This window comes from Ailuropoda melanoleuca, chromosome 4 (assembly GCF_002007445.2).
Source record: "Ailuropoda melanoleuca isolate Jingjing chromosome 4, ASM200744v2, whole genome shotgun sequence".
Taxonomy (NCBI): Eukaryota; Metazoa; Chordata; class Mammalia; order Carnivora; family Ursidae; genus Ailuropoda; species Ailuropoda melanoleuca.
In genome coordinates, this window is record NC_048221.1 from 135,201,316 (window position 1) to 135,227,281 (window position 25,966).

The following is a 25,966-nucleotide window of genomic DNA, read 5'->3' on the forward strand; positions in this document are numbered from 1 at the left end:
TCTGGGCTTATTTCCTAATCTGTGAGAGGAACATAATTCACACCCGCATGTGGTAGCGACGGTTAATTCAGAGAGAGATTACCTCTAAATTGGCCAGCATGTGCCCACACATGATGGAAGCTAGCATTTGCTTTGTATAAACGGTCACGCTGGCTCATCCTAAAAGACTGAACCCCCGAGAGGACGTCGGAGTTCCTGACTGGTACGCGGTGGCCACAAACCCCAGATGGCAGAGACTCAGCATTTGTAGGACCTCGGCATTTTAGTTAAATACGCACAATTTTATTGATTGAAGAGATTAGGACAAAAACATTAAACCAAATACAGGACAAAGCACCAGAGGCCATAGATTCCCACCATGCACGTCACCAATCTTTCCTCCTACAGGGTACTGAAAAAATAGGGGACAGGGAAGAGAAACGGGTCCTTCTTGACACAGCACCATCTTCAGAACGTAACAAAAAAAACAAAGAAACAAAAACAAAAAACCCCCAAACCAAAAAACTCTCTCCTTTGTATGTTCCGTTTTCAAAATAGAATCGAGGGCAAATCCATGGCCGCCTTGTCTCCTGACTATGAACGGTTAAGCCGCCCTCCTGGGAACGTGAAGGCCGGACTCCTGCTAAGCAGGCAGAAAGCATCCAAGATCTGCACACACATGCCACGTACTATAATGAAGCACAGATTCAAGTAACATTTACATACTAGAGTCCACGTGTTACCTACCCAAAAACATGACCATTTCACAAAACGTATACAGGCAGTAAAATCCAAAGAACTGAGGTACTGGAAACACAAATATTTATGCCAAAAGAGTTCTGCATCATACAGCAAATAGAAAAGCCGTAATAAAAAAACATTTGCCACTCGAAATCAAATAAAGCTATCTAGAAAAGCCAAACAAAAGGTTATTTCAGGGACAGAAATACTCCAACAAGAAAAAATATATAGATGTTAGCTACAGCACGTAACATGTCATCCCAAGTCAACCCGTAATTGAAGTACTGGCTTAATACATCACAATGTGACATTTTCCTTAATAAATAGAAGAATTCTTGAAAATACAAAGGTGCGTATTGGGATAAGAGAGCTGTTTTTATTTATATCATCCTAGCTTCCAGCTGATTTTTCTTCCTGCTTGTCTCTACCGAGGGTTTTTGTCCAAACCGGAGGGCCTTCCAAGCCAAAAGGATCATTCTTCCTAAAGAAAAGGAAATAGCTTCCCTGTATTTCATACATGTGGGACAACCTGCTTGGTTTCACTGGTTTCCAATAACACAAAGACAAAAGGTGTAGCTGAGACCAGAGGGTCGCAAAAGCTTCAGACTCCAAGCGCCTTCCGTGATCTCACCCTGTTGCCCCCATCCCAGCAGAGAGGACCCGCTATGAGGCAGCCCTCATCGTTCGAAGGAAAAAAATTCAGGACTGAATTTCTCTTTTCCTTTCCCTTCCTTTTTTTTTTCTTCTTTCTTTAAACTATGATAGCAGTTAATGCATCTAGAAGTTTGACTTCTAATAGCTTCCTGCCACAAACCCATGGACACAGAACAGAATAGCTTGTTAAAGGACAGATTTTTTTTTTCCCCCTTCAGGGAGCAAAGCATCAACATGTCATTTCCTGACCAGGATATTCAATAGTTTATTTAGAAGAAATGAGTTGAAAAGAGCAATTAAGAGACACAAACTGGACTGCTATTTTCTTTTAGCTTAGCACCCAGGTTTCTGGTCAGTCTGTGTGCACCGAATTTTTTTTTTTTTTAAATGAACCGCATTAATTATCAGATAGGTGGTTGTCTTGTTTAAAAAGAAAAAAAAAAAAAACCTTGGCCAATTGTACCTTCCCTGAATCGTGACAAGAAGTTAAAAGCTAACAGTGCGATGCCAAGATGTGTGTTTGAGGCAGAGAGTTTTGATTCTGTCGGGATCTGCAACTATTTTGGAACAAACGAAAAGTGGGGTAGGCAGAAGCAGCCCAACGGACAGGGGTGGCCTCCGGGGGGCTACGTCAGGGAAGAGAAGCTCCAGGGCCGCCCACCCCGCTGAACTGACCCGGACCCCCCCCGCGCCGCCTCTCTCGCCCCCATGCTACATGTTCAGTCAGCTCCTGAAGGTTCTCCTTCTTTGAACCGAGAAACTTGAGTGCCAGTGTCTTTCTTGCTACCAAGCCAGGCGACACGCGTCCACTGGAAGGGCTCCCCACGGCCCTCTCTCGCGCTCCTGGTACCTGCCAAGGCTCTGTGGGGCACGAGCTCAGTTAAAGAAAGGGTCCAAGTTCTCCTCCATGTTCACGTCCGGCACAAGCTGATCAGACACTTCCTTAGCACCATAGCCTGAACTCGAGACGCTAAAATCTGTAGAAAACCAAGGATGGTCCAGAATTTCCTGCGAGGTCAGCCGCTCTGAGGGCTCCCGCCGCAGAATGCTCCGGATGAGGCACTTGGCCTTGGGGGACAGAGTTTCTGGAATGTTGAACTGGCCACGCCGGATCTTGCTGAAGAGGGAACTGGGCTCAATGTCATGGAAAGGGTACCGCCCCACCAGCATGGTGTAGAGCATCACTCCCAGGCTCCATACATCGGCCGCTTTGCCCGAGTAGCTGCCACTGGTGTTCAAGATCTCCGGGCTCACGTAAGCGGGGCAGCCGTGCTTGTCGGAGAGGGAGTCATCATCTCCCCGCAGAATGTAGGCATCTTCCAGGCTTTCCAGCTTGACCCGGGTCCTGCAAGAAAGAGGAGAGCGTGAGCTCCTACGGGCGAGGAGGCACAGGAGTCCCATCCCTGCATCGTAGCTCCTGCTTTAATGCTTCCAAGACCATTCATTCATTCATTCATTCGACCAGGCAAACATGACTTACGGAGCGCCTTCTCGGTGCCAGGCACTGTTCCAGGGTGGGGGGCCCAGGAGTATAGAAGAATGACAGGGAATTGGCATGAGCTTAAGATCTACTGGGGGGATCCCACACCTCCAGCGAGGAAGCAGACCATAAATGACCTGGTTATCTCCCCATCTCAGTGAGGAGGGAGTAGGAGAGTCGTGCTAGTCTCAGACACTTCTAGGTAGTGATGGGGATCTGCAGGATTCGAACTCCGATCCAACCCAGTGGGAAGCTCCGAGAAGTTCTGTCCACAACTTCTGGCAAGCTTCTGGCTGAAAGGGCCTTGTACTCCATGGCATTTTGGCTTTATAACAGTCCTTTTGTTAGACATGGAAGATTTGATGATTCCTTTTACAGGTAAGAACATCAAGGCTCGTGGAGTTTGAGTAATCTGCCCCATGCCTCTCCGCTGGGAAACAGAGAAGACTTGCCACAGCTTCCTGGACCACCTGTTGCTCCTTCCCCACTCCCAAGCCGCCTTTCTTGCGGACAGAGGCAGAGCTGGGGAATGTTTGAGCAGGCATGCGTTACCATAAGCCCTTCCAAGGCTGACATCCTCATAACAAGCCCACCTTCTTTCCAAGATTTGCTGTTGAACTTGCCTCCTTCCTGGCCCATCACACTCCCAGGGGCTGGTCCTTGACCTGATGCTTATCTGACCTGGTTACCTGTATCCTCTATCTGCGCCAACACATACACATATGTGATTCTGATTTCTCACGTGTGTGCAGGGCGCTGTGTGTGTCAATCTCCCCCTTGCCATTTAAGGACGACTGAGCTGGCTGACAGGTTCCAGGATGCTCCTGGCTGCCCTCATGAAGACAGGTGGAGAAATCCCACACTGAACTCTGAGTCCCAGGGGCCCAGCACTCATCATTATACAGGAGAGCCTGATATGACCACTGGGCATAAAATAAGTGCTCAGTAAATACTTTTGGAAATAAGTTAAATTCTTAAAATTAACTGTACTCATTTGCAGTGAAGAAAGCCGAGGACCAGGACATGAAATGGCTTGCTCAAGACTGATGGCTATCCCCCACCAGGCGCCAGAAGCTTCTAGACCAACATCCCTCCTTGGCTCAGGGGCCTCCCAAGAATCCTGTTTCCCTGTTCTGCCAGTCCTTGAGTGGAAACCCAGGTATTGCAGCCTTCCAGTGCTCAAAATGGAAATCCTCTTCCCGTTCTCCTGGCCAGAACCCTCCAAAGCAGGCTCTCAGAGTTGTTAAACCCCATAGACTCAGTCCCATTCCATCCCCTGAAAGAAGGCCCCCTGACATGGGCCAGGGAGGAGGGGCTGGAGTTAGGGGCCAGGGCCTCGCAGACAGTGCCTGCAAGGCTTTACAAAGTCATGCTCATTCACACCAGTGGGTTCCTTCATCTCAGAAGTGCACATCATAGTTTGTACCCTGTTGTCCCAAGGGGTGACGAGGCTCAGATGGGCGGAGAACAAGAAAGTGCTTGGAGAAACCACACTGGGGGGTTGCCTAAATCAGAGCTTGTGGCTCAGGTCGGTAAGCTGCTTTCTTTCTCCTCCCTCGGGCTACAGGTCTTGGCCTTTCCGAGCAATGACCACGGCTACTCAGGGAGCCACAGAAGGAAAGGGAGGTTCAAGTTAATCAAGTTAGCTCTCTGTAGCAAAAAATTGGACCAAATCCTGGGTTGATTCAGAGAGCTCGTATTTGGATTACAGAAGTTTCAAAGATTAAGGAGTGCCTACTTCCCTGTACTCATTTCTGCCAATCACCAATAAATTGTTGTGGTTTCTGGAAAAGGTGTTGGGCTGGGAGTCAGAGAGCAGATTCCAGGCCAGACTCCATCTCCCACCTGTTGTGTGGCTGTGGGTCGGTCACTCAACCTCTCTGTTTCTCAAACTTAAAGAGGAGCGTTAGACAAGGCAGTCTGCTTTTTCATTTTAATTTTTTTGTTGGGGTACAACAGACATAAAATTTGTCATTTTAACCATTTTTAACTGTACAGTCCAGTAGCATTAAGTACATTCCCACTGCGGGCATCCATCTGGACAAGACAGTCTGAAAGGCTCTGCCAGTTTTAACCTTCTGGGTTTCTGTAATATACGGCAGCCCTACTTTACTTGCTCACCCATATTCTACTGTAACCCGTAGCACACAGGTTCTTCTCCTCCCCCCTTCAGCTAAGGGTCTACAGACGTAGGAAGGGTCTAGATGGGCTCATGTGGACTTGGGCTGATGGAAAGCAAATCTCGTTCTTCCTGTTGCTCTTTCTAATGGAAGACGGCAGGTGGGGTGGGCCCACAGCAGCCTCCAGATGTTCCAAGATTGGAGATGAGTCAGGGAAACCCAGGGGGCGGAGGGGAGGGGGCACACACCACGGGGCCAAGCGGGTTGTCTCAACAGCTTCCTGGGCCCGACCCTCACTGGCAGCGGCCCCCACCTCCCTAGTTCAAGAGCTGGCCAGCCTCCTGGCCTCCAAGGTCACTGGCACAGCAGCAGAATAGCTCGGGAATAACTATAACTGTGGCAACAATAATTAGCTGTGGCACGAGGGACAGTGTGGTGGAAGGGGCACCAGATGTGGAATCAGGTTTGGGGCCGGGTTCCTCGCTCCGGCCTTCCAGCCCTCCAGCTCATGCGTGTGGTGCTGACGTCTCCCTGAGGCTGCAGGGTGAGCCCTAGGCCTCCTGACTGCACCTTCAGCCCCACTGCCTCTCTGCTCCAGCCTCTTCTCTGTTCCTCAAACACACCGACCACCCCCACAGTCCTTCCTGGGGCATATGTGCACGTTCTCTCCCAGCCCCTGCCCAGAATGTTCTTCCCCCAGACGCGTGGACGGCTCATTCCCGCTCACTCCTTACAGGTCTCCGCTCAAATGAGCGTCACTGAAGACCCTTCGCCTGACCATCCTAGAGAGAGGAGCACCCCGCCCCCCCAGTCATCTCCTGCCCCTCACTGCCCCCTGAAATACTCTGCATTTGTATTTGTATGGTCACAGATTTATACTCCGTGTTATTCCCATGGTCGCTGCAGGGTGATCGCCTCAGTCCCAACTCCAGGAGCTCAGGAGCAGGTGGCTGAGGTCACTTTCCACGTAGAGAACATCACCTGTGTTTCCTGATGTTTCTCCTGCACTGAAACGAGTAGTGGCCACCCAGCAGACACTCAGTCTGAGTGAAAGGGACAGTCACCCCATTAACCCCTCGGAGCTTCACTGCGCCCATCTTTGAGGGAACAACAGCCCTGCTCTGCCTCCCTAGCCAGGATTAATTGGATGTCAGATGAAGTATCCATGGGGAACAGAGTTTGTAAATTCCGATACCTCGGTCCCTGAAGGGGGTGAGGGGGGGGCGTGGATGTGCCCCCGGAGACCTGAGCTGCTTCCAGCTCAGCCCTTGCAGGGGACAGACGTCACCACCTCAAGCTCCTTACGCTAAACCACATCTGAAGCCCTTTCCATTCTTATCCCCTTCCAGGCCACAACCCTAGACTGGGACTCTCACCTTCCCCCTGTGATCCAACCCCAGATGGCAGGGACCCTACTTCCAGCCTGACCCCCTCTGGAATCCTTCTCCAGATCAGAGAAAAAGGCCTTCAGAAATGGCTAAGGGTTCAATCGTGTCAGTTAACGCCCTTCTCGGCATTCGCCTCTCTCCTCCCCGCACCAAGGACACAGGCAGGGGCTGTGCAAATACCCAGCGGCCCCGAGAGTGCAGTGGAAAGTGCACCCCACGTGCTGCGGACGCTCGGCTGCCCCAGAGCCGACCCGCCTGCCAAGTCAGCCTCCTCCCTTCTGAAGCCAGGCTCTGGGTGGTGCGAGTCTGGACCTGCTCTTCACATTCGGCTCGGTGCGCACTGTGCCACAACGGCCGCAAACACACCAGGACAGCTCGGTCGTGAAGTCAGAGACGTGGGTTCCAATTCTGGCTTTGAAAACTACTAAGTACCAAATAGCAAACACCGTCTATGTACCTAGACAGGTGCTAGGTATCTACAGATATTTCCTCTTTGAAGTTCATAAAATCAATGCCCAAGGCAGGAATTATTATCCTTTCATGTGGGTATGAAGCCTAATGCTTGGAAAGGGTGAGTAAGCCCATATGGCCAGTGAGGCCAGTTAGGGGCTGAGCGCTCAGCCCACCCTGGGCTCCGAGCAGCCAGCCTGCAGGCCGAGCCCACCCACCTGAGCCGTGGGTGCAAGAAACCACAGCCAGGGTGCAAGAAACCACAGCCAGGGTGTCCCGGTCAATGAGGCCTCTACCAAGAGGGGAACACACATGCGCCCAGGGTCAGGAAGAGCCAGCCCATGGGGCAGAAGCCTGCTCGTCCTATGGACCAGCACAGGCATCCCGGCAGGCAAGGCGAGAAGAAAATGAGAAGCCTAGAGAAGTACGCGCTTCCTCCCCTGCTCAGAATACCCTGCTCGGAATACCCTGAACTTGTTTACATCACTCCTAGGCAAGGGTCAAGGCAAGCGGTCTGGATTATGTCTTTAAACGAGGACCTTCCAGGGTGCACGCATGTCAGGAACCCGAGGCCGTGCTGCAGTTCCAGCTCCGGTCCCCATGGACTTGCTGGACAAATCAGGGGCCCTCAGAAGGTCTCCGGGGCTTGGTTTCCCCCTCTGGGGAGCAGGCTGCCTCTGCTCTGAAGAGCGTGTGTGGGGGGCGTGCCTGGCAGAGCACCTGCTCTTGTCAGCGTGGGACGAGATGAATGAACAGTCCTCCAACTTCTGCCGTCCCCTGAACAGCCTGGGGATTATGTATTCCCAGGCAAAGGAACTGGTTTTCGTAACAATCCATAAGGGCATCGGTGGTCCTAGTAATTCAAATGTCCCACTAATCATTAGGGCATTGAAACGAGCCACTGAGGATAAGGACATGACAAGTAACACCTTCTCGGTTTCTGTGAGGATTGAAATAATGAAACAATGCAAGCACAGTGTCTGTCAAGGAGCCGAGCACAGGAAATCTGCAAAATCTGGTGGAAACTCTAACTGATCTTATTAGTAAGATAAGGCCCCCACCTTCAAGCCTACAGCCAGAGGAGAAGACAGCTGAGCAAGCCTCAAGCAGATCCAAGTGGATGTGAATTCTATGCCCATGTTCCTTTCTGGGCTCTTCGTACTTGTTACCCCCCGCCCCCCGGAATGTTCCTCCCCCCAAATATGCCCAGCTCATTCTGCTCACTTCATTCAGTCCTGGTGAAGGCAATCAGAGTGGGCTTCGTGGAGGTGGTGGGAATAAAGATGCTACATGAAGAACAGAGATTCCTGAAAGTGACAAGGGCGGGGTGGTGGAGGATTTTTGGACCAGGAAGCTATGAATGACAGTGGTTATCTCCAGCGGCTTCTTGGAAGAAAGCGCCCTCAGCCTGGGGAAGGATCGACTTGGCCAAGAAGTTGCATCTCTGCATGCATTTTGCAACCTGTCCCTGGCACAGGCAGGAACCAGCCGGCTTTGCTTTAACTTCTGAATGAAAAAGGCTTATGCGGGGGCAGCCTGTGGACTTGGCACCACGCCCGGTGCCATCGGATCCCCAGCCAGGTGAGGAAGCCAGAACCAGCAGGATGTGCTTCTAGCCCTGCCTCCATGGAGCGGCCCACAGCACAGGCCTTCAAAGTCCCAATGCCCCACCCACTCCCAGCAGAGGCCCGCGAGCCTCCCTCCGGTCCCCGTCGCAAGGGCAATGTGGCCACGGGCTCCTTTGGCCTCAGTTTCCCTTCTGTAAAATGAGAACGCGGCTGCATGGCCTGAAAAGGGCTCTCTTAGCTTCAAAATTCCTGATTTTAAGTTTCCTTTACTCTTAAGCTATAGGAACTGCAACACTTCGTATAGGACACCCTGGTCATAACGATAATAGTTACAATAGCAACAACAGCAGCCATGAATTCAACACCTACTATGTGCTGGGACTTGTGCAGTCTTGACATCTCTATGGCTCATAACGAAACTGAAAGGCAAATATTACGATACATGCTAACTTCTTACAAAATAAGGAAACCGAGGCACAGAGGAGTGAAGGTCCCAGGCCACATACGGGGTACCTGAGAAAACTCAGCTCTGAGTCCGTGTCGGGAGGACCGTCATGCTGCTGCTAGCTCCAAGACACACCCTGACACCAGCATCGCAGACTGACTTAGTGTCCAAGAATCTGTGAAAGGGAGATTCTGGATTTCTGAGACAAACATGGCACCTGGTTTATTCAGCACTGGAACACAGACACAACCCTCCCATCCCTGACCTAACTGCTGGAGCTCGTGAGCTGGACAAAGGTGCCTGGACCTGACCAGTGACTAGAAGAAGGAACTGAGGTACAGAAAGCAGAGGTGACTTGTCCAAGGCCACCTAGCAAATGAGTGGCAGAGCTGGGATTCAAAAGCAGGTTTTCAACCCCCAAATTAGTGCGCCATCCAAAACCTCCAAAATGGCCCACCCCAGCAAATCAGGCTCTGCTTGGAAACCTTTCAACACCGCCCTGGGCTCTCGCAGCAGGAAGGCATCAGGACAGGGTGGGCCAGGGTGGGGCTGGGCTGGGCGTTCAGCCAGACCAAGTGGGCTTGCCCCGGACGGGAAGTCCGGTGGCCTGAGGTCAGTGGAATTCGAGAAGTCACTGAAGGCCATTCCACAGGGTGGGTCCAAGCAGGCGAAGAGTCAAGTGAGAAAGGTCAGCACGGCCAGGTCTGGCCTGGCTCTCCCCACGGCTGCAAAGCTACCCTTGGCTGTCAGTTCGGTTGTACGAGCTAGGGTCCCATGGGGGGCTACCATGGCGGGGGGTGGGGGGACAGGACTGTCCCAGCACCCTAGGTCACATCCAGCTGATAGGACAGTCACCGCTGGGACTTGACAAATAAATGAAGCTAAACTCTGCCAAAAAAATCGTCACTGTAATTTTCGGTTTCTTAGGTGTGTAGATTTTTTCCAGCAGTTGCCTCCGAGCAGACCAGACACCCAGGTCCAGCTGCTCCCTCATCAGCAGGACAGCAGCAGGTGACCCACAGGGAAACACTTCAGCTCAGGGTGAGGGCCGTCTCCAGGGAAGGGCTGGCTGGTTCTACTAGGTGGTATGTCCTCTCCCTCCCCGGAGCCACCACAGTCGGGGAGGTGGGGGTTCCTGTGCTGGTCTGATGTCCCAGAAAATCACAGCTTAGCAAGATGAAGCAACTTGCTAGGGAACAGCGCCGTGGGGATGGGAAGCCCGATCCGACTCAAGCACTCAGATGTTTCCGCAGCATCGCTGCCCCGTCACCGTAGAAAGGCCTGTGTTGTCTGCGCCCTGACTCATCGTGGCCACGGGACAGCGGGGAAGCCATCCCACCTCCCACCGCCGAGGCCTTCCCGCTGCAGGAAGGTGCCCCTCGAGGGCAGCCAGCATCTTCACGGGGACAGACAGGGAAGAAAGGAGGTGCACCTCAACACGACTGTTCGCCTCTTGCCCCTCGGCAGGAAGACCTGGTCCCAAAGGATCCCCTGACCCCGAGTTAATCTATTCAGCTTCCTAGAAAAGCTTCGGCAGGTAACCTACCGCTCAGTGCCGGACAGCGCTGCTCTGAGGGCCCACCCAGCCTGGATTTTTCCAGAAAAACAGAGCCAGGCGCTCCTCGAGGGGCTGCTCCGCCGTTGCTGCTGAGGCTGATTCAGAGTCCAGAACATTCCTATCCATGCACCACTGGCAGGGCAGCAACTGGGCTCAGGCCAGTCCCTCTGACCCCACCGACCCAGGGAGCCCTGTGAGCAATAGTCCAGCACTGGGCCAGACAGGGATTTCCACTTGGCAGAGTCCTGACCTGGGGCTCACCCAGATGGCCCAGGCACATACTATACACGTTCCAGCAGCCAGAAAATCTGGGCTCTGCTCTGGGTCACACCACTAACATGTTCTAGAACTTTGGAGAAGGACATTTCCTCCCCATTTCTTCATCTGTAAAGATCAAAGGGTTGGGTTTGATTCTGCCTCTTACCCACCTCTCCTTGATCCCACTGCCTGGGTCCTGGTTCAGCCTCAGCATCCTGAAGTCCATACCGGTCCCCAGGCCATCCTGCGCATACACTTCCAGAAGAATCGTGACCTGATCCCGCCCCATCCTGTCTCGAGAAAAACCCTTCAATGGCTCCTCCTGGATTTCAGGTCAAGTTCAAGGGCATGGGCATGCATCCAGGCCCTAGACCTTTGCTTCTTCAGTCTCATCTCTGAACCACCCCAGTGTTCTCCACCAGCACGCCCCTCCCCGCCCAGGGCTCATTTGTATCTCTTGGCCTTTACTCATATTTTCTGGACACCCTTCCACTTCACTCAGGCCAACCTAAGAAGGAGCCCATCTGCTCCTGACATGCTCATTTCTTACACCCCATTCTGCCATTCTGCCTGCTCCCAGAGAGCTCTCAAATGCACACCCATTCTCTGTAACATGGTATGAAAAATAACTATTACACTCTGTCTTGCATCAGGCAAGGACACTCCAGAGGTGATTCTCGTGCCCTCAATCCCTTGCGCCCAATATAGCACATAATAGATGCTTCATAAACATTTGTGACATAGCGTGACTCCATGTCGAAGATGCTTCCAGCTGCAACGTGCTGCCTAGAGTTCAGGGTATCTGGGCATGATTCTGCTTAAGAATTGCACTCTCTTCAAGTTCAAAGAAATGTCAAATAGGCTTGACTCTATTTCATGCTTTAGAGAAACTCCCAAAAGTGTTGGATAAAGGACATTTAAAATGTGTTTCCATCCACTGCCTTCTGCCATCAATACATCTAGGGGATTTTCCTTATAATATCTGTGCCTCCAGGGCATAAGGGGCCATTCACACACCCATTTAGCCAATTGCCAGAGATTCACAAAGTATTTACCAGGCTAGTCCTGTGCTAGGTAGGGAAGAAAGAAAGATAATGGGACCCCACTTTACAGTTCTGTAGAGAAAACAAAACCCACTCCATAAAATGGAAAGGCAAGCCATCACAGGACTGCCCATGGGGATGGTTAACCAGTGGCTCATGCCCACTCAGAGAAAAGCAAGTACTGAGCTCCAGTACTCAGTGCTGGTTAGGTCCTCCTGGCGTTCCCTTGTTACCCAATCGCATGAGAGAATTCCTTCTAAGGATCGGACACAAGGGGTGGTATTTTGCCTGGTGTCTATTTCCTAGAGCCAGGGGGTATTTGAGGGCCTAGGCACGGGACTCTGGTGTCCTGGGTGCAGACCCCCAGGTCTGCCACTCAGGAGCTGGGAGACCCTGAGCCTCAATTTCTTCATCCATAACATGGTGATAATAGCACTAGTTTACTCAGTGGTTTTAAACTGGTGAACGTAAATACAGTAGTTACATAGGATCAAATCAGTTCCTTTACGCGTTGTAGTTAGAACAGGGCTGGTCCATGGTGGAGGCCAGGTAATATTTCACGGAAATGTAAGTCCCGTGAGGGAAGGGTTCCGTCTCCTTGGGCGCTGCAGTATCTGCAGGGCCTGGAACAGTACCCGGCACATGATGGATGCTCAGACTGTTTGTCGAATAAGTAAATGAATCTTCAGGTTGCTGGGTGATGGGGCCAAAGCCATCGGCTGATGGCCAAGAGCGGTCATGACAGGTGCCTTTCTAAGGCTCTGCCGTGCACCAGGCACTGTGTCGGAGACTATAAGTTCATGATCTCCGACCCACGTCAGAGAAGGTAGGCCAAGGTCAAACGGCTCAGTGAAGGAATAAGAAACCCTACTGCTGTGCCCTTGGCTCTGCTTGCCCAGGGTCTCAGTCCAGCCCATCAGCTAATTTATTGAGCACAAACAGTAAACAGCTCTGCCAGAAGTCCTACTGAAGGATTTCTGCTAGTGAGCCCATTTCTAATCAAAGAACCCTGCGGACGCTCTCCCTTCTAACTGACATTAGGGAGGTCCTCCATAAATGAAAATAGGCCACCACAGACACTGATAACAGTGTCTTAAGTAAATGTCACTTCCACATAAATCATTAAATCAGAATGGGAACGATGCGTTAATTTCTCATTGATGCAGAATGTTGTAAGTAGCTCTTTCTGAAAAGGTGTCCACACGGGAGGTTTATACGTTTTAGTCTTCCAGGGCTCCCACTCTGGGCAATGTCCTGGAGGCCAACGATCTGTACGCATCCCCACTTCTCTCATTCTGTCATGAGAATCCAATCTGAGACGCACATATTCAATGAAGGAGATCTTCATTCATTCGATGCTACTGTGTTCCAGCAACAGCGACCGCAGGACAGCCTCTGTCCCCAAGAAGCTCCCAGCCCGGCAGCAGATGAGGCAGGAGGAAGGTCGAGGGATGCACATGGTCAATTCGAGTAGGGGGAGACTATCAGGGTGCAATGGGAGGGGGATCACTTACCCATCCAGGGAGAAGTGGGGGACGGAGCCTCCCCCAAGGGCTGGCAGTGTCTGAAGTACACAGAAATGGTCAACATAAAGAAGGGAATTCCAGGACCTCTGTCTCCTTCAAAGCATAAAGGTCAGGTCTTTCGCTAAAATACAGTGAGCCTTCCACTTCATGTAAATCGCTATTGATGAAAAAAGGCAGGGTCTGGTCTCCAGCCCAGTCCCTATTTTGTTAGGTATTTAACCTCAGTGGAGGCTGAAGATCTACAAGAGCCAGTCTAGAAACTAACCTGAGAGTGAGAGAGCGCGCGTGCAGGCCTTCGCTGGGGGCGGGGGTGGGGGGGGGAGAGAGACGGCCTCCGCCGCACCGGAGACGCAGGTCTCGTGCCTGGGCAGATGGCAGTAGGTGACACTGAGAGCCCCAGGGCTGCTGGGTTTCTGCAAAGGGTCCAGCCTCCCTCCTGCAGAAGCAGGCAGCGATCAGCTTCCACAAAGCAGAGGAAATGCAAGCTGTGACGTCAAGAGATATAAATCTTCTAACCAAAGAAGAAACACGTACAGAGGCATGTTTCTCCATTCACAGGGAGGGTATTTCTGTGCAGGGAAATGTCAACACTGAGTCAAGATTGGGGGCAGGGAGCGGGGGTTGGGGGGTAGCAAGGGGCCTAGTCCCAAGGGAGAAGAGAAAGCCAGCCAACAAATCAGGGGCTGCTGTAGGATCCCTGGCTGGCTCCCGGGGCAGCCCGAGGTTGCACCTGCTTCCTGAGCTCTTCGCATCCTGACTTAGCAAGCTGCCCGATGTCACCCGGGGGGCCAGACACTATGTGCACGGGAGGTGAAGGCGGTGGGAACCACCACTTGTCCGTGGCGGATTACACACCAAGCCCTGGGTTCACCTGAATTCATTCATTTAATTTCATGAGGAAAGTCTTCTGGTTATTTCCACTCTGCAGATGAGGCAATCTGGACAAAAGAGGTTATGTAACTTGTCAAGATTAAGTTTGCTAATAAGTGCAGGAACAGGGACTAGAACCCAGCAGTTCATGCCCCACGTGGGAGTAACGGGTGTTCTCCCAAAGCTCAGGCCTTCCCTTAGAGCCTCAAAGCGAAACCGGGGGCCTCCTGGAAGAGGCTGCCCAGGCAGATCAGCCTACAGCAAGGAGGGGGAGAGGCTGGGGGACCTGGGCACTGCCCTCTATCAGATTCAGGGCCCCCTCCCACACGCCCACTCTACAGCCCACCTCTGATTTTCCTACAGGAACTGGAGATGAGAAGGGTGTGTCCACACCCAGTACAATCGGGGTAGGGGTTTAACTTCCTCAAAAAGAAAACAAAACCACCTTAGTTTTGCCCTGCAGAAACATCCCAGGGATGAAGGAGAAGCAACAGCGCAAGGCTGGGAACACCATGGCCGGTCCAGGCCCAGGAAGCAGGGGTCCTTCTCTCCCCGCATGCGCCTGGTGTCTGCTTTCCCTGCGTACATCTTGTCGACCTTCTGGCTCTTCCGAGCCGCAGGGTCCACCCCCCTGGCACTTGCCCTGTCAATCACCCTCCCAACACGGATCCAATATTGTAATTAAACTAGAAAGGAGGACGTGGCTTAAATCTGAACTCTCACATCTCACAGCTTGTTCACAATGGCACCATTTTATCAATGACGTTCGGACCAGCCGGCTCTCGTGGGCACCTGCCCCACCCTGTGCGCCTCTGGATCACATTGCAGGACTCTCACAACCACCCGCAGGGATGCAGTCCTAATTTCTGCTAGGAGGAATCTGCAGCTCAGAGGCATTCAATGACTCTTCCCAGACCAGGAAGAGGGGTAGAGACAGAATCCGAATCCAGAATCCAAATCAAAATAAAATGGAAGCGGAGGGATCTGCGGTGCCGCTAATTCAACACAGAGGCAGAAGGCACACTGGCATCAGGCCCTCACGTAACATGGGGTGTCATGTGTGTATCCTGTCTTCACAGCTGCTCGTGGGAGACCGGACTGATGGCCCTGACCGTTCTACCGAGAACACGTTCATGGGTGGTCATGGATCCAATTACAGATGGTCCAGCATTGGAAATCCACGCATAAGGAGTCAGCTCCCAGGCCGATCTCGTTCTGAACCTGGTGGGGCTCAGCCAACTTCACTATGTAATGCTTTCCACCTTCAATCCCTTGCAAGAGCATCAGACAATCAGACGCACATCCTTGAAAGAGAGAAGACCATGCACAAAAGAGGGGTCTGGTGATTTGAAGCTTAACAAAGTAGTACTTGCAGAAGCCTCTTCTGTGTTTTTTCCCCAAAGGACCAATGCATAAGGGCCAGAAAACAGACACAGACTCCATCCTTCCAGGGTTCAAAAGCCTTTCAAATTCAACGCATTGTTTTCTCATGCTCTGGATGCTGTCAGGAGAGGCAGACTCCAGTCTTATTCAAATACCTATTGATGAGGTCCTGCTGATTCGGATGGGGGTGAAGGCTGCCAGCACCATGGTCCCAATGAGGTCCCAGATTGCTGTCCCCCTCAAAACACACGCAGGTTGCCTTATGCAGGCCACCGTGCAGACCAACAAAGAAAAATCCTGCCATGAAACTCAACAGCTGTGGGGACATGTGGTGGAAGAAATACGCTGAGTGACAAAACCAGAGTCTCCTACTCTGAAATCGAGACGTTCAAAAGCAAAACAACAAGGAGGAAGGCTACGAGGTACTATTCCTCTTTCACAAAAAGTTGACAGCTGGCTTGGGGAAAATGTTCCTATCAGCTACTGATGAGAACATTTGGAATGTCCTTGAAAATGAGAGTGACCTTCTCAGAGCTGCACAGACAGAGACACTTGTCATGCTAGGAACAGCCAAGTCCTCCGGGACTTCAGTGCAGTGCGGGGCAGGAAAAGAGCTCTAGAGTGAAATGATAGGATTTCCAGGCCGGCTCCATGGGCAGGCTGGCTGTATGACCTTGAGCAAGGTCACTTAACTCCTGTGCAACCCCATCACCTTGCCCATCAGATGAGGAGCTAGGGAGGCAGGGCTGCGGGGGCTCAGGCGCAGTCAGACTTGCTGGGGACACATGACAGGCAGCTTCCTCCCTGTCACCACGCTTCCTTTTTCAGAAGGAAAATGCTGTCTTGCATTAAAAAGGATTTAGCTTTGACATGCTTACTCCAGTGAAGTGTTCTGGTTTCACACTCATATGGGATACTTCTTTCTAGATCTTTCTAGAAAGGGTCATGCTCTTTTGCCAAAGTCAAACACAGCTCCAGACTCAGTGCCAGCGACTCACAGTCCTGGCATTGGAAGCTTCCAACATCTTGGGATTTCTTCTCTAGACTCTGGGACCTCAAGGATTTCAGCTTTGCCACCATGCACTCCTGGGCACTTTTAACTCAACTTCCCATAAAGGACAAGCCAGGCCTGGAGGAAAAGGCCTGCAGGAGCATATGCAAGGTCTGGCTCAGCCCCTGATTTGCTTCCCGCTAGCTGTGGGCACTGGGGCCAGCACCCTCACCTCTGGGGCTCTGATTGTAGGAGAAGACTGAAGGATGGGCCCTCTGGAGACCCTCCCATGGTCTGTGACCTGGGGATGTCCACCCTACTGTGACTCACTTCATAAATACGTATTTACCATGTGTGTTCTATCACGGGACATACCACCCCATATACTCACTGGTCCCTGAAATTCCTCTCAAAAGAGACACAAACAACCAAAGGAGAAGCTTAAAGAACTTGGATCCCCATGAGAGAGGGCATTCATCGCCCTTACTCCCTGTGTCAGGCAAACGAATTTCTTGAGAGCTGATTTAATAGAGAGTATGTCCTTCCTTCTGCTCTTTCCTGTCTATAACTTTGAGACTTCACACAAGATGTTGGAGTCCTCTTCCATGAAATGACTTGATGATACCCACCCTACCCCCATCTGCAGAGAGAATTAAGTAAGGTCAACAATTACCTGATAGTAGGACCTCGTAGTGGTCGCCAACGATCACTCTTATTTTTGTAGCTATAGTTATTACATTTCCAAGAAAGGTGGAATGCAGAAGGACAAAGAAAGTATCTTTGTCAGGATTCTGCTGGGGGTCTGGTATATACTTAACTTCCAACGAGGATATTGGAAGAAGTACACACCTGATGTTATAACTCAGAAAGACCTCAGAACCAATAAAACAGAGCAAGGACAATGAAAGGATAAGAAACGTGAGGCCAGGAGGAAGGAAGCAAAGGTCCCTAAAAGGTCACAGGGGGCATCAAAGGTGAAACCAGGATAAGAACCTGAGTCTCCAGGCTTAGGGGGAGATGCATCTGAGCTGAAGAAGAGCAAAGGTAAGCATCACCCCACACTCGAGGTCTTAGGATAGCTCCCTCTTCTTCCATTTGTTAGGAAGGGTCAAAACCATGCACTCTCAAAGACCAGGCTATTACTGCCACGAGGGCCTAGGATACCTGTTTATGGGAAAAAATATGGAACAATAACCAATCTCTGTGGCCAGCAGCCCTCTGCACTTTGTATACTCAGCTGCATGATAAATTGTCATCAAATTATTCCACTTGGCTTAAGTAACCACAGGCCCTTTACCTTCGCTAATCCCCAAATGCTTCCCAGGCATTTACTTCCCAATTAGTTCAAACCATAAGATGAAAAAAAAAAAACAAAGCAGCCTCCACTAGGTCTCATTATATATCTATGCTAGGGACATCACCAGACTTCCGTAAGCAATAGCCTAAAATAGCACAGGCCATTGGGATCCATGTCACAGTAACTGGCAGGTAGAAAGGGTTGCTAGCCAGATCTGCATCAGACACATAAAAGATACTCCAAATTAAAAAAAAAAAAAAATTCTGCAGATATGTTTGTTGAGTGAATGAATGACGCACATTAGTTTTGTACTCAGATGGCCCTTAGCTCTGCGACTGTGGACCTCCACTTCACCTACCACTTTCCTAGGAGGAGTTGAGGATGCCCAAGGGTCATGGTAATTCCATGACCCACCTGGGCAGAAACTCTAGAACAATTTTTGGAATAGTTAACAATGAATATAAATCACTTGCCTCCACCCCTCTAAAAAAGCACATTCTTCAAAAGGAAAAAAGTGGCTTGAAAGAGTTTTACAATCTAAGTCAGCTAGAAGAGAAAGCGGGCCCCAGTGGGTCGGCTCAACAGAATGTCATGAGTGAATGGAAGAACCATGAATGGAACCCAGATGCCCAGTGCCTTGCCCAGACGTCTCCTACAATAACCCAGACCTTCACATGGCTGTGTGTGCATACGGGCAGCTTCCTCACCTGCGGCGCCCGTCCTTCCCACATTGTCTGTAACATACTCATCTTCCAAGGGAGCTCCAAGAGCAACTCTCCTATAAAAACTTTCTTGACTTCCAAGTCCGAGTTAGAACTGACATCCCAGCCCCCAGGTCCCATCTGACCCCATACAGAATCCTCATTCAGGGTTTGGAACGTTCCTTTGTAGGTGAGTTGACCAGCTAACATGCCTTGATATTCACAGGACAGAGAATTGTGAGTAATACACACGCCCTTTATCCAGACATACACATACACTTAGGAAACCTCTATTGAGTGAAGGAATGAATGAATGAATTAGAAATGACGGATGCCAGGCACTGAGTGTTCTGAAGGCAGGATTATTTCAAAAGCATAATCATGCCTTACTCACATTGAATATGCCACACCGGCTTGCAGCCGCTTCAGAGTTCACAGCACCAAAACAAAACAAAGCAAAACAAAAAAAAAACCCAAAAAAACAAAAACAAAAAAACACTAATTACCAGGTCACAGACTCTCCTGGTGCCCGACCTCAGCATTCAGTAACACTGCTGCAGGAGCGGCAACCTAGCTTCCCAGGGCACTTAAAACATGGCAATATTCACTCACCTCCCTCATCCTCCCACCCTTCCTTCTCACCTGGACAGCAGGCAGCAAAACAACGTCCAGTCCAGCCTCTCAAGCAAGCCGCTCCTGAGCAGCCTGTCAGAGCACCGGGTCTGGACAGCAATGACACTCACCTTTCTTCGTCCTTGAAGATGAATTTCCGCAGCTTCAGATCCCGCAGCACCAGCCCCCCGTCGTGGCAGTGGGCCACGGCCGAGGCGATCTGGTAGAACAGTCTGGCCGCCTCCTCCTCCCTCAGTTTCTTGCAGGTGCGGACAAACGAGTGCATGTCCCCATAGCTCCGCTCGAAGAACACATAGGCTTTGGTCTCCCCCAAGATAATTTCGGTGATTTGGTTGATGTTGCTGTGGGCGGACAGGCAAAAGCACGGGGCCAGGGATTCCTGGTAGCAGCTGATATCGAACACCTAGGACAGGATTCATGACAAGACCAAGAGTCAGGGGTGCCTCTTCTCCAGCCCAATCACAGAATTCAGACACCTCCCAGGGCACGGGCTTTTGAGGTGACAGAAGGCAGACCGAACTTGGACCCAGACCACACTGGCCCTGCCTGCTCCCAGCTGGGTAACGTGGAATAAGCTGCTTGACCTCTCTGAGCTTCCAAATCCTCCTGTGTAAAATGGGCAAATGACAGCTGACTCACGGTGTTGGGAGGATTCGATGACAACACGGAGGTAAAAGTGCTTTGCAAGACGTAACATGGCACACAAATGGTTAAGCCTTATTACTTTTTTCTTGCTGCCTCAATCACCTGTTTACACAAGAACTAAGGCAAAACCTGAAAGTGACCCACCCCGAGCTACGCAGACAGAGCCCAATTCCTTCCAACAAGCAAAACAGAACAGAAACGGACATCGCTCCACAGCTATAGCATTTGTATACAACATATTTTATGGTACGCAATTGTGCTGTACAGCACTGAACAACATACTAGCGATGAACAGAGTACAGAGGTAGACTTCGCCTTAAGGTCCTCTAATTCTTCACCTTCATTTTACTGATGTGGATATCGAGGCTCAGAGAACAAGTCAAATCGAGCCCCAAGCGTCAGAGCTAGGAATAGGACACGCAGTCCTTACTAGGCAAGCCGACACGCTTCTCGATTCCCTCCACAGCTATCTAGCTCAATGAATCAGTTATGCAATGATTTTCTATGAATCAAAATTAGCCTGTGAAATGCCACCTCATCGTGGGGGTAATTTAAAAAGAAAATCCAACCTCAATACCTTTTTGAAACCAACCTAAGAGAAATTAACACTACAGAGAATCTTTGAGGTTATAAGAAAAAAGCTTTCATTCATTTCAAGACCTCCGCTAAATCAGGAATACAAATCCCTGGGTTTGGAATGTGGTTTTACTATCTGCCTGGGAATGTAGGCACATGACTCTCTGTGCCTGCATGAGTGAGGGGCAGGCATGAGGTGCTCTGCTGGAAAGCACTCCAGGCCAAGAATGCTCCAGCAACAAACACTTAAACGGTCCCTGTGCACCACCATGTAGCTTCTTAAATCTTTTTCATTAGTTAGAACATCCTCTCCTTGATCCACATTTTGCAGCGTGGCCTAGAAATCGCCCAACTGAGGCCCTAATCCTGGCTTGGCCACCGATAATCTGGATCAGGTGGCTAAAGCACTCAGGGTCACTGGGCCTCCCTCCTCTTCCTGAACTGGAGACATTGATTTAGAACGCTGTTGACCTTTTTTGGGGCCGGATCCCACGTGAGAACCTGACAAAAAGCTCTGTCCCCTCTTAGCTGACAATGCCCGTTCTCCAATGCATACACAATACTGGATTCATTTTAAGGGGATTCACAGGCCTTTGGAGACCCATCCAGGGACACAGGCTGCCATTGAAGATCCATGATCGAAGTTAAGTCGCCCTTAGGTTCAAACACCAAAAGTCAAACAAGGATAGAAAGAACCTCGGGAGGGCTGGTGCTAACCCAGGGCGAGGAAGCGAAGTAACGTTGTGAATGAACCGTAATGAGGCATCTCAGGAAGGCGGCACAGCTGCTGCCACTATAACCTAGAATTTAAGAATGAATACTTCAATGTCTCCCGAGACCACAAATCACACCCTGATACTGTCAAATGATGACCTACGAGCAGTGACCTCAGAGGTCCATTCAATTAGGAATCTGAAATGCCTGAGTCAACTTTAACACCCAGACTGCGGGCAGCAGAAACCTAGGAAAGCCTCAAAAATTTCACAGAGAGTAATAAACGTTTTGCAGTGGCGAATTTAAACGCTGTGTGTTATATAACAGGGGGGAGGGGTTCCGAAGCACGAGGATGTGGGCTCTGTCGCCAGTGCTCTTGGCCTTACGATGATGTATCACGGATTTCCCCTTCAAGTTGCATTTTTAAAAAATAAAAGGTGATTTTTGCTCAGCACCTTAGGTCTGTTATCCCGTCCCACTGATGTAAAACTGAATGGATACAGAAATTAAAACAACATATTCGTGGCAGCTTCAAGAAATAGTTAATACCCTCTGTAGGAGATCAAATTCCAAGATGGTGGACAGAGTATGAAAAATAAAACAAGTACTTCTGCTCTCCCAGACGGATGGGTACCAAACTTTTAGTAGCAGCTATAACAGGCATTTATGGGGTTGGACTGGTATTTAAACCATCACCTTCAAATGCAAAATCAAGCCATAAGCCTGGTTGCCAGCTTCTTTTAAATGTTTAATTTGGAGCCTTAGTTATATAATGTGACCATTGAGATAAGGCAGTAAGATTAGGCCGTCATTAGTAGTATTTGCAAAAAACAACAACAACAAACAAACAAAACCAAGAGCCCATTATGCCAAGATAGTAATTATGTCAATGTGCACAGTAGCTACCAGCATTTCCATGAAAATGGTAAGGTGAAGACCCCCTAAAGCTTCCTTCCTTCACATGGTGCCTAGCTTACAGTGGGCTCAGGGAGACAATAAACAGGCTCCATTATTTTGGTTAAATGCCCCCAAGGAGTGTCCTGCAGAATTCTCTCTGCAGTCCCCCATAGAAAAGGCATCTTTACATTTGATCCGTTTTTGCAAAGACTTTTTCCTTGGGTCAACATAGGGCTGGGAGACGCACTCTCTTGCTGAGATGTCAGAAGGAACTTGATTCAGTGTGTAGATTTCACAGTGCCTTGCAGTAAGCTGAGGTCACAGGAGCATCTGAGGGTAGCTCATGGAAGCAGCCTTATAAAAACTCCTTGGAGCTTCCTAGGATATACACAGCTATGCTTGCATAAAAAGTCACCCACATCACCTCTGGTAAAAAGGCAGGAAAATAGGCTGTCGTGTCTTAAAGGGATGACCTCTGTCAAGCAGAACAATGATACTGCACTTAAATCCACTTGCAGCCCCACAGTAATTGGCGAGGGGCTGATTCAATCTTTGCAATAACTAAACCAGCAGATTAAGTACAGTTTCAGGCCAAAGAGCACGTCTACGAATGACACCATAAGGTCAGCCCAAAGTGAAATATGTCTTGAAGAATCTGGAGGGAGAAAGGAAGAGCAGGGGCAAGTCACCTCTGCCTTTAAACAAAGAAATAACAGCAAGATGCTCCTGCAGAATTTGAAGGCAGAGTCCCTTTACTTAAAAGCGTCTCCAGCCTTTGAAAAATATTAAAATGCTGCAGCGAAGTTGAGCAAAAGGAGTACACACACTCACTGCTGGGCGATTGTGCATATCTCATAGGAGAGTGGCAGTTCTGTGGAATTCATTCATTTCAAAGGATGCCTCCCCTATTGTGCAACCTTGTAGGTCTTCTGAGAATTCAATCCAGCTCTGAATAGCCTACTGAATTTTGGTTAACCGGGCACAGTCGCTCTGGGTCTCAAAAACTTGGGAGAGGATGCAAAATACCAAATGCTTGGTACAAGCAGAGAGCTGTATTTAAAGAGTCTCTGATTTTCCCCTGAGATCTGAACTGAGCAATTGCAAAACTGACTGAAGACCTCCACAAAAACAGGTATTTACAATGGAAGACTCCAGTCCCCTATGAAACAGAGCGATCTGTGGTTAATGGTAAAAGTGTGATGTATTATTTGCAGCACAGCTGTGCAGAGTGCCCATTTCAAAGACAGCAGAGGTCGTCACTCCTCACTACCCCCTCACCCCCCCAAAAAAAACAAGAGTGACCAAATGTAAAATGAAGGGACAATGAATTCTTGATCTATGTCCAATGCCTGGGTAACGGTATGCTTTTTTTTTTTTTTTTTTTTTTTTGCAACTGTTCCCCTTCTCATCCTCTGGACTGTACTGCACACACAAAGACACACAGACACACCAGTCACTGTTGGGGGTCAAAGACAAAAAAGAAACTGGAGTGCCCATCTCTGTATTAGCCCTGTGAATCCCTGGGGCTCCAAACACCGGCCTTTAGACCATACTGGCAAAGGTGTTGTTGGGGTGGGGGGCACGTGGGGGTGTTCAGGCACGGAAGTCTGGAGATAAGAAGAAAGGAGACAAGAGAAGAGGACCCAAAGGACTCACTCTTTCCTACACCCAAAGGTGCGCCAGTGGCTTTGATTTCCACCCCCAACCCTTCCTTTCAAGGCTGCAGGCAGCAGAGAGCTCTTTGTAAACTCCTTCCCCGCGCTGGGCCCCTGGCTCAGCCAGAGGGGACACCTTTGTGTGTCTCTTTTAAAGGGCACCTTCCGAACAAAGGTTTAACACCTGCACGCTGCTAAGAACAATGGCTGCTGCGAAAGGAACCCAGTCATCAGCGCTTTAAAATGAGCGGGGGATTCCCTACTCCACGGTGGAAGGGGAGGGGGCTAGACACAAGGAGGAACCCCTTGGGCAGTGGGACCCGGCCAAGAGCAGAGGCGCTCCACGAGCCTTTGGGAGCACGCGTGTTCGTGGCCCCCGCGCAGTCCCGCCGCCCTTCCCAACCCCGGGCTCTCCCCAAAACGCCCCCGCCGCAGCCCGCCCCATTGTCTGCAACGCTCTAAAAACTTCGCAACTAGTCGAACGTAACAAATAAATAAACCCATTTAACGAGGCCACGGATAATTATCCCGAGAGTCTCCCTCCTCCAGGCTCCGGAGCTAGGCGACCTCCCGCCCCCTCCAAAGGGCCGGGGAACCTTTTTAAAAGACAAAAAGAAAAAACAAATCCCGGGCTCTTTACCTTGCACACCAGCTCCTCCCCACTGTGCAGATGCACGGCACGAAAAACGTGGTCTCCCTCCAGAGGTTCCAACAATAAGTATTTCCCGATGCAAGAAACGCAATGCGACAAGTTCGGAGTCTCGGGCGGGCTCGGGGAGCCGAGGTTCGGGCTGAAACTCTGGCTGGGTTCGGCGGACCTTATAGACGACAACTCTTCGAAATCCTGGGTTTTGTTCCGCGATCTCCCATATCTTGCTATTGTGATGGGGGTAGATCTGTGTATGTTCATGAGTGTGGGGATCGCACTCGGCAAACAAAAAACCCGCTGGAGAGATGAGTCGCTGGCGAGTGCGGCTGCAGGCGCCTCCGTGCCACGGATTTTAAAAGGGAACGAGAGGGGAGGGGACGGGAAGGGGGCTACGTGGAGAAAGAGTTAGAAGCCCCCAGTTGGGCGCCGCCGGGCACCTCGTCTGCTCCGAGCCCGGCTCCCGGGGGTGCTCAGTAGGCAGTAACTCGGGTCCTTTTGTTACCCCAAAGCAGCCAGCGATTTGCAGAATCTCCGCACTTTTAGTTTCTCTCTCTGTCTCTCTCTTTCCAACGTGGATCTAGGCGAGTAACCGGGTTGCTAAGGTGGGGAGCTGCAGCGCCAGGTCTCCCGAAGCGATCCCCAAGCAGGCTTCCGAATCGCAGACGGGGCGGAGGAGCCCTGCTGTAGTTTGTGCAATCTTTGAGGAGCGCACGGCAGCAGCTTGGTCTCAACGCGTTAGAAACCAAACAAAAAGAAAAAGGAAATAAGCACGGGTCTACCGGCTTGCGCCGCACGGCAGACAGAATCCGCGCTGCACCCCCTTTTTTGGTGGAAAGGGTGGGGGGCGTGGAAGGGGGGGCGCCGGAGAGAGTAGTTACCTACGTTTTAACTGTAGATGGCGTCTGAGGCTTTTCCAAGATCGCAAGAGCTCTCCAAAATTTAAACAAACAGACCAAAAAAAAGAAGAAGAAAAAAAAGAATAGCAAGGGAGCATTTAACTTAGAGCGGTCAGCGCTGCCAACAAAAGATCGCAAAAGCCGGGCACAGAGTTGCAGAGCGGGCCGGTCGCAGGTACCGCGACAAAGCCCGGGTTGGCCCGCCGGGCGGAGGTCAGCACAGGCTCATGCTCCAGATCGTCCTCCGAATAAAGCGAGAAGTGCGGGCAGGGACGAAGGTAGATCAATGGTCTCCGATTCCCCCTGCAGGAGCTTCCGGGGGTGGGAGGGGGATCCTCCGGACGCTGGAAGGGGATGCGCCCCCAGCCAACCTGCGGCGTTCCTTTCCCGCTGGATAACTGGATCTTGCCTTGGAATAATTTACAACCACTCCGTCTCCCCCGACCCTAAACCCAAATTGCCCGGTGGGGTCTGTTTTGGAGAAAATTGATGGCTTTTCCTCGTCGTCTTTTTTTTTTTTTTTCCTTTCTTCCCCAAAGGTAAGAAGAATGTGTATTTAAAATTGAAGGGGATGGCCGATGGTGCCCAAGGCCAATCCCCGAGCTCAGCACGCCCGCAACTCCCGGCGAGGCGGTATTAATAGTTACTTACGTGGCCGGGGATCTCGGAGCGAGCGGGGCCCTGTGTGCGCGTGTGTGCGCGCGCGCGCCTCGCTCGCGCTCCGTCTCCCCATTCAATGTCACCGACACATTTCCACGGAGCCTCCGCCCCCCCCGCGGCAACCCGCGACTGGCTCAGCCCAGGGCCGGCCCCGCCCCACCCCCGCCCGGGCCCCCCTCATTGAGCCGG

General features: G+C 50.8%; 1 protein-coding gene across 1 annotated transcript; it reads right to left on the minus strand.

Moving 5' to 3' along the window:
* Window positions 1–260: 260 nt before the first annotated feature.
* On the minus strand, window positions 261–25,875 carry TRIB2 (tribbles pseudokinase 2). Its single transcript, XM_002922739.4, has 3 exons — window positions 24,213–25,875; window positions 19,196–19,488; window positions 261–2,719 (listed from the first exon to the last, which is right to left on the minus strand). Exons 1-3 carry the CDS (start codon window positions 24,480–24,482, stop codon window positions 2,251–2,253), a joined length of 1,032 nt encoding a protein of 343 aa, XP_002922785.1. The 5' UTR covers window positions 24,483–25,875; the 3' UTR covers window positions 261–2,250.
* Between the last annotated feature and the right edge of the window lie 91 nt (window positions 25,876–25,966).